This window comes from Xiphophorus maculatus, chromosome 14 (genome assembly GCF_002775205.1).
Source record: "Xiphophorus maculatus strain JP 163 A chromosome 14, X_maculatus-5.0-male, whole genome shotgun sequence".
In the NCBI taxonomy this organism is placed as follows: Eukaryota; Metazoa; Chordata; class Actinopteri; order Cyprinodontiformes; family Poeciliidae; genus Xiphophorus; species Xiphophorus maculatus.
Genome location: NC_036456.1, coordinates 12506045 through 12516212, shown reverse-complemented (window position 1 = coordinate 12516212; position 10168 = coordinate 12506045). Strand labels below are relative to the sequence as shown.

The 10168-nt window shown below is 39.7% G+C and overlaps 1 protein-coding gene across 1 annotated transcript; it reads right to left on the bottom strand.

Annotated features, from left to right (window-relative positions):
• Positions 1-131: 131 nt before the first annotated feature.
• Positions 132-5730, bottom strand: LOC102216766 (olfactory receptor 2S2-like). Its single transcript, XM_005804770.2, has 2 exons — positions 4562-5730; positions 132-1221 (listed from the first exon to the last, which is right to left on the bottom strand). The coding sequence occupies exons 1-2, from the start codon at positions 5491-5493 to the stop codon at positions 1083-1085; spliced, it is 1071 nt and encodes a 356-aa protein (XP_005804827.1). The 5' UTR covers positions 5494-5730; the 3' UTR covers positions 132-1082.
• Positions 5731-10168: the final 4438 nt, after the last annotated feature.

Below are 10168 nucleotides of genomic sequence, written 5' to 3'. Positions count from 1 at the left end.
TTGAAAGCTGCTTTTTGTATTGGTTGCACTGTGTTTTGATGAAGAAACACAATTTCAAAAATAAATAAACTACAATAAAATGTAATGTTTTAAATATTTTATTTTTCTGATTTTTTTTTTTTTTTTTTTAGAATTTTAGAAAAACTAACATATTCAGGAAAAAAATTCACATTTTGAGACGTTCTGTAGCTTATGGTCTCTGCTGAAAATAGTTAGTAAATGGGGAGTAAGTTTTTAAAATAAATAAGTAGTAAGTTGCATAACGGTGTGATGAACAAGCAGAAAGTGGACTATGATTTCTGCCATTTGTTTCTCATCACTCTAAAAGAAAAGCTACTTCAAATTATTAAGCAAATTTTTTTCAAACCCTTTTTCTAACCCTTGGAGAAAAAAAGGAAATGGTTCTTTGAACGTATTTTTCCTTTGATCGAAATGCAATTGATGCTTAACTTTTGGTCAAAAAGTCCTAATACCGCATAAAACAGATAAGTAGCGTAAAAATATTTCAAACTTAAAACTATACAAATAACTTAAAGTAGTTTTTACTAAATAAAATGGGTTTTTTTTACCAACAGGCATGCTAAGTTGTTTGTGTGCTTTGACGTTTCTCAAACACAGGCCAAAGTGTTGGTTCCTTTCGGGAAAATCAAAATGTCTTGAGCCATTTTAGTTCCTTCTGCTGATTTCAGTCTCAGGAAATCAGTGGACCAGGAATTTCAGGCTTTACACAGTTTACGGTAAGAATGACACCAAACATCCACATGGCTAAACGTTAGGATATATCCAGTCAGCATAATCCCAAAAGGAGGAAGAGGTCGGATTCAGACGGACGATCGGGTTCCCCTGAGCCGTAAAAAGGAGTTCTGCAATCAGAACTGTTCCACCTGGCCTTGGAGAACGCTTCAGATGAAAGAAAAATTGACAGTTCAAGGTCTGGCTTTGAGTTTTCCCTTGGATCTGCACATCTTTGTACAATTTTCTTATGAAGGGATTTATTAAAAGCGTCTTACGAGTTCCTTTCCAGCACAAGATAAAAAAAATCTGTTGGAAACAATAGCTTTTCCCTTATTAGCCTCCCCCCATCAGGCATTGTCCATAATTCCTTCGTATGAATGTGAGTTGTGTGGGAAACTGGTGTCTGGCAGCGGCTCGGTCTCTTCCTCCCGGTTCTCTTGTGGGACTTCCAGGGAGATGATGGTCTGAGCAGTCAGCGTTCGCTCCCTGAACAAAAGAAAAACAAGAGCAACAAAACAGGCGGTGAGTTCATGTCTCTCTTTAAAATCTTTTGAAATCCACTTGGCGCCTTTTCTGAAGTAATACATTGGACGCAGTTGCAGAAATACCAGAATGCATTAGGTTTTAATAAGCGCTCGAAATTCCTGGATTCTCATTTTTCTTCACATGACTAATCTTCGGAGCAGCTGCAGATAAAATCAACAATGCCTCTCCCACAGCCATGTCACCGTCTGCTCATCAGTGTGACCTAAATCTTGCATGAAATGTGAACCTTTACTTAGACAGCTCATGTGACTTAACGTTGTTTATTTTAAATAGGGAAGCTTCCCGCGTGACATTTTCCCGCTGGACTTTACAAAAATATATTAGTAATTTTACAACTGTAACAAAGGCAGCTAAACCCTTCAGGGACATCTGAGTTCTCCGTCAAGAGTTTTTTTCTTGTATTTATGTTAATTGTATGAGATCTTTCAGATGTTCTTATTTGGAATCGTGATTAGAAATGGCCACTTCTCTTCTCATCACAACTTTACAGGCTACAAAGTCTCAACACAGGATCCTCAGACTAAATGAGCCCCTATTGACAGCCAAACAACTATCAAATTTAGCTACATAAGATGATAGTTGACTATATTTTGAATTTTTCCTTTTTTTTTCCACAGACATATTCAATCACTACCCTGTGACGGACTGGTGACATGTTCAGGGTGCTATGGAAATAAGCACCAGCACCAACAACTCTGTGCAAGGATAAGCAAATATAATCAACGGATGGATGTTTAAATGCATTATATGATAGAAATAAAATATGTAAGATATATATGATAGGCCACACCTCAAGTATTCCACTCTGCAGTTCGTTAACCATATTTTTATGTCTTTCTGGACAAAAAAGATGGTAGGAAAACATTAATATGTCAGTTAGGAATAAAATATTTGTAATTTTAACTAGGATTGATAAAAGATTTAAGCTTTGGGTACCAAGTGAAGCGTGAGATTTTTCTGGGGCGGGACTGAGGAGGCTTAAAAAGCTGTGTCTTATGTGAGCGAACATAAAGAGAGATTTACCTTTAACTTAATGTTAGCAGGAATAAATCTTTAAGATATTAAAAATAAAGAAAGCTACAGCTCAGAAACATTGTCAAGCACCACAGGAATTAAACCAGTTTACGAATAGGTCTATATGAACATGGCGTTGTGCTGCTTCCAGTTTTTACAGAAACGTAGAATCAAAACAATCCAATCATTCAGTGGCACACATTTCCATACAGTCGATATTTATAAGACAATTTACCCAAGTTCTGTTTGCTGCAGGAATTACCAAAAGTTTTATATCGAAAGAAACTAAGTCGAGTCAATAAGTGTGCAGAAATCCTTCACCCTGAGCGGGCATGTGGCGACAGCGGAAAGGAATGACTTGTTTTTAACAGGGAAAAATCTCCAGCAAAACTTCGCTCAGTGTGAGCAGACACACAGCAACGGAGAAGAACCGGTCCAAGAGTATACTTTCTGTCTTACAGAGACTTAAAAGCAGCAGTAGCCAGCAGTGGCTTTAAATGGGCGAAAATACACAAAATCAATACAGATACACTCTGCAGGATCACATCAAGGCACTTTGACATCTGTATGCCCTTCATTCTGGGTAGCTGCATCATGCCTCTACTACTACTACAGTCCATGAATCATCTCTTTTATCTGGTGCAAGTCAGTCACTGTTCTGATTGACTATCAGGTGCTCCTAGTACTGCCTGTAGCGCACTGATGGCCCTCTCTTACCAAATCCCTTACAAACCCATTGATGACCCTCAGTTTTACCAAACTGTATTCAAATGGCACCAATCCTTTGCAGTTATTTGAAAGTGAGTGTTGACTGGAAGGTGGAACATAAATACACCTATAATTTATTAAGTCTTTCAAACAACATATAAACGTCATAAACCCACAAAGATGAGTTTCTCTCTTAGTGATAACACGCCACATACCAATACGAGTGATAATACATCACATACATCGGCTAAAAAATGAAAAACTTGAGCCGACATTGCGGAAGCGAGGAGTGGACGTCAGCATGGTGCTCTGCACGTAAAATATGTCAGGCAATTGCCTTTGGACACATATCAGTTTTATTCTAGCTATTAAAAGAAAAAAAACTACCCTCAGCTGAAGTCCGGTGACGTTTTCCTTCTCCTCAGACTTTTTTGCAGCCTATGTGTGTAAATGGCGAGAGGATGCACCACAGTGGCGATATCTGTGTGTTTTTCCTTTAATATCCTGACCACACAGACCAACTACCAGCAGTGGATCACACCTTCAAGCCCAGACAACCACTAACACCTACAGAAGTCAGTCATATTGAGGTTATCACCGTGTCATCTGGCGATTCAAAGGTGTGACAGCTGCAGGGTGTCTTCAACCACCCCCTTTAATGTCTCAATCCTTCCGTGGGAAGGACAAAATTGTGTCTAAGTCCAAGCTTCAAATGTTGTGTGAAGTTGGTCAAAGTTAATAAAAAATCTGGACTTGGGGAGAATCGAACCCACCAACTGAGTCCTACTTTTCCCAGTAAAACTATCGTTCATTTCAGCAAGACAAAACAAAGCTACATTCCAAAGGTATTCCAACATGGTTCTGCTGACAAAAAATAAAATAAATGTGAGTGTGTGTCATCCTGACCGGCTTTAAGTGCTTCATCCCTTAGTGGAGAAATTCAAAAACTCAAAACATCAAAGAACGCAACACAGGAAGTTACAAACTCTTGCAGCTGAATCCGAACTTTAAGCACTGACGGTAAACGCTCCACTTTCCAGTCAGAGGGACGGATTTCCTCCGATTCCAAATGATCACTTCCAAAACGGAGAATTCATGCAACGCAGTTTTTCTCGATGCAAAAATAAATGTATTTCAGGAATGACTTAACCAAACATTGCATGCCTTTTTTTTTTTCAAAACATACCATTAAAAAAATAATAGATATTTGATTGCATTTGCAATTCAGAGCAATCTACTTTCCCTCACAAAGTAACAAATAACTTAATCAGTGATTCATATTTTGAGCCCATAAAGTAGCTTTCGGCAGAGAGGACAATGTTACATTTTCTGGTATTTATCTTCTGCCAAGTACTCCTCAGTTCCTGGACATGTTTTTTTGTGCAGGAATGAAGAATCAGCAGGAGCTGTTCCAGAAAGTTCTGAAAGAGATGCCCAGATGATAATTATGGCTTTGGTAGCCCACCCCAGGGCCCTTCTGGGCATCCCTCTGAAAATTTTCTGGAGACGCCCCTGCGTATCTCCAAAGAGTCGAGAAACGTGACCGAGCGGGACATACCTTCCTCTGGGTTGTGTATGGGGCCAGTTGGCTCTCACGGTCCAGCCGAGCACAGCCTTCAGGTACCGGGAGCAGCAGGGGAACCGACGATTCAGCTGCTCCAGAAGTTCCTCTTTGCGCAAGCCGTAAACAACGGGCGCCACGCACTGCGCCACGCTGAAGAACGCAAAGATAACCACGGCGGACAGCTCCTTGGTGTCCCGCTCGATAATGTTTTTGTTCAACATGAGGTACAACACGAAGTTCACGAAGTTGGGCAGGATGTAAACGGCCAGCTGGGTGCCGTGCAGGGCGATGGTCCTGCAGCCGGCCCGGTTCCTCCGGTTGAGCACCCCGAGCCGCCGTCCCTCCACCAGGATCCGCACGTAGCTGTAGAGAATGAGCAGCGTGCACAGTCCGATGAACAGCACCTTCTGGAGCTCGCCCTTTTTCAGCTTATTCCGGTCGCAAGTATCGGGGTCCCCCGCCTGGGGACCCGGGCTGAGAGGCAGGCTGAGGGGGATCACCAGGGCTACCATCCAGGTGAGCAAGCCCAGCAGCCACGGCCAGTACGCCGCCGTGCAGGCGGAGGTGTAGCGCATCGGGTAGCAAACGGCCACTAAGCGGTCCAGAGCCATGGCCGTGAGCGTCAGCAGGATGTTGGAGGCGCTGCTGATCAGGACGGTGATCATGGCCCGGCAAGCGGTGCGGCTCGGCCGCGCCTTCAGGTGGATCTGGTAGTAGAAGACGCTGCTCATGCCCAGGTGGACCAGAGCGGACACCAGCAGGTGGAAGACCAGCACGAAGCGCGCATGGCTCCGCAGCCGCTCCTCCCGGACGATGGTCCAGTTGATGATGAGGTTGAAGAAGAGAAGGACCGAGAAGGAGAGGGTGGACACGTAGAAGCGCACGTAAGGGTAGTCCTGCACCGCCTCCGTGGTGTTGTTAGACATCGTTCCTTAGCTGGGTCTGGAGTGATGCTGGTGATGGGAAGGAAACCTGGTCCGTCTCATGATCCTCTCCGTCTGCTGCCTGACTGAAGACTGACTCAGTCTTCCGCCTCGCGCTCTCTGTCAGTTTTTCTTTTCCTTCTTCTTTTGTTTTTACGCAGCCGCGTCTGTCACGTTTGTGTTGTCAAGTCTGACACCAGAAAAAAACCCAATTAAAAATAAACCACTCAGTCATTTCTCTACGGTCAAACTAATTCCAACTAACTTTAATAGTAAGATAATTATTATTAAACGTACATTTGGGTATGTTTTTTTTTTTTAAAACAACTAAAAATCCTCATTTTTTTGTTTTTGTTCTTTCAAACTAGTTTCACAGATTATTGAGTCTATAAAGGTTTTTATGCTTTTAGGTGTTCTGATCCTTTGGTGTTTGGTTGTTTTGATCATGTCTTTATATATACAGTACAGACCAAAAGTTTGGACACACCTTCTCATTGAATTCAATTAGAAAGTGTGTCCAAACTTTTGATCTGTATTGTATATACAGTATATATATATATATATATATATATATATATATATATATATATATATATATATATATATATATATATATATATATATATAGAGAGAGAGAGAGAGAGAGAGAGAGAGAGAGAGAGAGGGAGCGAGAGAGAGAGAGTCAGTTCAGTAATTGTCAATGTATTTTGGATTTGTTTCATTAGAGTCGTATTTATTTCAGTTTACTGTTCAGGTTTCTCTTCCCTTTTGTTTCTGTGGTTTTTCTTCTCACACCAGCTTCCATTCCGCTCCTCATCCCAGCTGTTAATTTCCGCTTTTGCCTCTTCTCGCTTGTTTGCATTTGAGTCCTCTGTAAAACACCAGTTGTCCCTCTTCAACTATTTTGAAGAGGGACACGCCCTCTTCAAAATAGCTTGCTTATTGTTCAGCTCAGTTTCTGGTAGCTGCTGCTTAGTAGGTCAAATAAATGATAAGGCTTTCCACCCGGGGTGCTCTACAGTGGGGGGTATAAGCATGTGCACTTGGGGTAGATAAAATAAAATAACATAAAAAGTCAAAATAGTTTTCAAAGACTTATTCTTATGACAATTTAATTTAGAATTAGTACTTATTGAGTCCTCAACTATGAGGAAATATGGCTGGACAGAGTAATGGATAACAAAAGCTGTTTCCATTGACCATATCTGACATTTTTGAAAATAAATTTGCTTAATGGAAGCATGCCAATAAAATGAAATGAACTTTGACACACTTTGGTGATTAATCTGTAGATTACACGGTGAGCTGTGAGCTGAGATACAGTTTGTGTGTTCAGTGGTCTTTTTATAGTCAGAAGTAACATTTGCTGCTTAATGACTTGCTACACTTCCCAGAAAAACGTGCCCCTTAGAACAGTGCAAAAAATGAGTCTATTTTTGAGTGTCGCACACATTTAGTGCAACCACTTATCTCACTTTACCCTCAAACAGAAGTTGTGTATTAAATAACTTTGTCCAATTTATTTGGTAATCTGGGGTCACATTCTCTCTCATAATCTTGAAAATGCAGAAATCTAGACTATTTCTAAATCTCAAAAAGAATCAAACAAAAAGCACAATACCACCACTGTACGTCTTCCAGTTGTAGAGTAATAACTACTAACTACTGCAGAAAATCTTGTGATCTCACTTTCTAACTTTGTGTTTTGGCTATGAATCAGCAGTTCTGAAATGACAGCTAGGAACTCATTTAAAACGATTTTTTTTGGCATATTCTAATATTAGGGTTTTCCAGAGACTCGCTGTTCTCACCGTTCAGATTTTCTTGCATTTGAAACGCATTAGTCATTTATCGTTGAGCAGGTGTTTTCTTTTTCTCCATCAAAGGTATGCAACAGCACCTTGGCGCCCCCTGCTGGTAGTTTAAAACCTCTGCAGAGCAGAGTTACAGCATTGATGGAGCAATTTCAACGTCATAAGTGTTCACAACACGCTATGTATAAGAGATGGAAACAGACGGACAGACACAAAAACACATATACTATTCGACTAAATATACATAATTAAATGATCAATTCATTAAATTAAATGCATTAATTGTTTTGCACTAAAGTTAAAATATATTTGCTACTAAACTCAGCCTTTTGGTTCCGACTGCAAAAATAATTTTATTGTTAATCTTTTATTGAATGATGACCTTTAAAGTCTCTCTTTGAAAGCAGGATAGAGTAGAATAGTGTATTCCCCTTGCTCTTCAACTTAATTTAAGGATGTAAAAAAAAAAAAACTAATGCAAAAATCGCTGCAATTCACTTATTTTATTTTCAAGACAGGGAGGAACTGAAGGGTAATTCAGAGTTCAGGAAAGCTTTCCATAAAAGTGACATTAAATATTGAAAAGTGAAGATGTTGTCCTGTACTTGAACCATCTGGGACTGATCAGAATCAGTTTCATTTGGGACACAAACAAGGAATTTGACTTCGGCTCTGACTGTGTAATTATCTCTGCAACCGCCAGGGGGCGCCATTGTAACAAATTACTGCATTTCTTGCATCCCAGACCCAGCCACGGATCATTTTACAAGTTCTAGCATTTGTCTGTGGAACAAGTTTAAGGAAAAACTCCTTTACACTTGATATTATCTAAAAGACATTTGATGCTGGAGGTAGATTGTTAAAATGATGATTATTATTATTTTTTTTTTGCATATGGCCAAGTCAAAACACACAAAAGGGTCAAAACATTGTTTAGGAAACAAGTATCAGACAAGATAAAGAACAATATGTTTTTCTTGTAGATGTGATGGAAAAAAGAAACGCTGTGCCTTGTAGAATATGAGGATATTTTTGTTTAGTCTACCTGTAAAAGTTCTGCAGAGTATGTGAGAGGCTGTGAGAACATTATTCAGTGCAGGATAAGAGTCACTTCTTCTAAATGTTTGCACCTCCCACCGGGAGGAGAGTCTGGCCCAGAACCAGCTGGCAGGTCTCCATTCTGGGCTGGGAAACCCTGGGGATCGTTCATGGAGAGCGTTTCTCAGAATGGATGTCTCGGTTTCCCCCCGTGCTCTTATGAACCTTTAGAGTTTGGACATCTTGTTTCAATTATTTTCTATTTTGATAATTTTTTGGTTGGCTTTCTCATATTTTTTTCCATTTTGGTTTATTTCTTGCCTCAGTTCAACTGGGCTTGTGTTTTGGTCTTGTTTCAGTAGAGGAGTGTTTACTTCTGGTGTTTTTTTCCTGTTATTTCGGTTTATATCTGTTTCTTTATTGTTTTTGTTTTCACCTCATCTCAGCTGCCAATTTTCTCCTGGTTGCAGCTGCTAATCATTGCCTCTCTTCGTCCAGCTAACTGTCCTCTGGTCATTCCCACTCCCTCTTCAGTATTTAAGCTCTCCAGCCTCTTCATTCCCCACTGGCTCCTTCCATTTCATTCTGCTCTTCTCTTTGCTTTTTTCATTAAAAAGTGAATTTCATACAGATTCCATATTTGTATTTGCGTTTTGGTCCTGCTGCCAACATACCTAGCTGACCCCAGGACCTGTAATGTCTGAATCAATTCAACTTTGTCAATGTTGCAGTCTATGCCAGTTTCTAAAATCATTCATTATTTATTACACAAAGATGAAGCCAAAATGAAAACTTTTTCTGAGTACCCAAGTACACCTCCAAGACCACAAGAAACTTACAAAATAAAAACAATTAATAGGGAAAGATGAGTTATATTTGTAAGAGTAACTAATCTCTTTCTCTGGGTTATTTATTTATTCATAGGGATACAAATAATCCAGATAATGTTAAATAATGCTATAATATACAAGGCGACTCAGCTGAAAACTTGAGCAGCTACTTTCCAGGAATAGGTTCACTTTGTTTTCATAACAAACTGAACTTACATTACAGTTATACTCGAGACGCCTTACAAGACAAAGAGGTCAGATTTTTGTGCAATAGTGCCTAATCTGTTCGGTCCAGGTTACGACACTGTGTAGCAAAACTCAGATTAATACCAAAGGAGACGTACTTTGAGGAACTCTGCGTGGTTTGCTGATAGCAATCTGAACTGTGCTACATGACTAATTACTCATTTCCTGGGAATAGAGCTGAGGCATTCAATAGCATCATTGATAGATAGCGTTCCCCCCATTTTCTAGCTTACACTCCTAAAACTATAAACTACAAATCTCTTCTTCTTGTGGGGGCTGTTGTCAAAGATGGCAGCCTACAGGACGTGACCTGTGAGTGTTAGGGTCTCTTAGGGGGGAAAGTGTGGATGATAGGAGCCAGACCCATTAAAGACTGATAAATATATATATATATATGCAATATTTAGTTTGCAATAGTTCATTTGGTGGACTTTGAATAAATGTAATATGAGTTCTACTTTCTAAAATAATTTACAAAACATGTTAAACTTTTCATGATATTCTGGTGTAAGTCCAAAAGAGAGAAAATATAGACTTCATTGAACCACAGTTTGGGAAATATCAGCAGTAAGATACATACAGATTCAAACAAAAGGTAAAACAATATTTAAAAACTTGAAAAAATAAGAATAGAAGGAGGTACCATGAGAGCAAATTTACGACACTGGCCAAACAATACTGTAGAAGTATTTAAAAAAGCCCAACTCTGATCCAAAGAAATGTGAAACTGAGTAGCAGCAAGAAGAATAT

Bases quoted from the DNA above. Each gene is read 5' to 3' on its own strand.
- LOC102216766 (XM_005804770.2), bottom strand. From the start codon at position 5,493: ATGTCTAACAACACCACGGAGGCGGTGCAGGACTACCCTTACGTGCGC. The intron at 1,222-4,561 runs GTATGTCCCGCT...TCTTTTGTTCAG, and splicing joins CATACACAACCCAGAGGAAG to GGAGCGAACGCTGACTGCTC.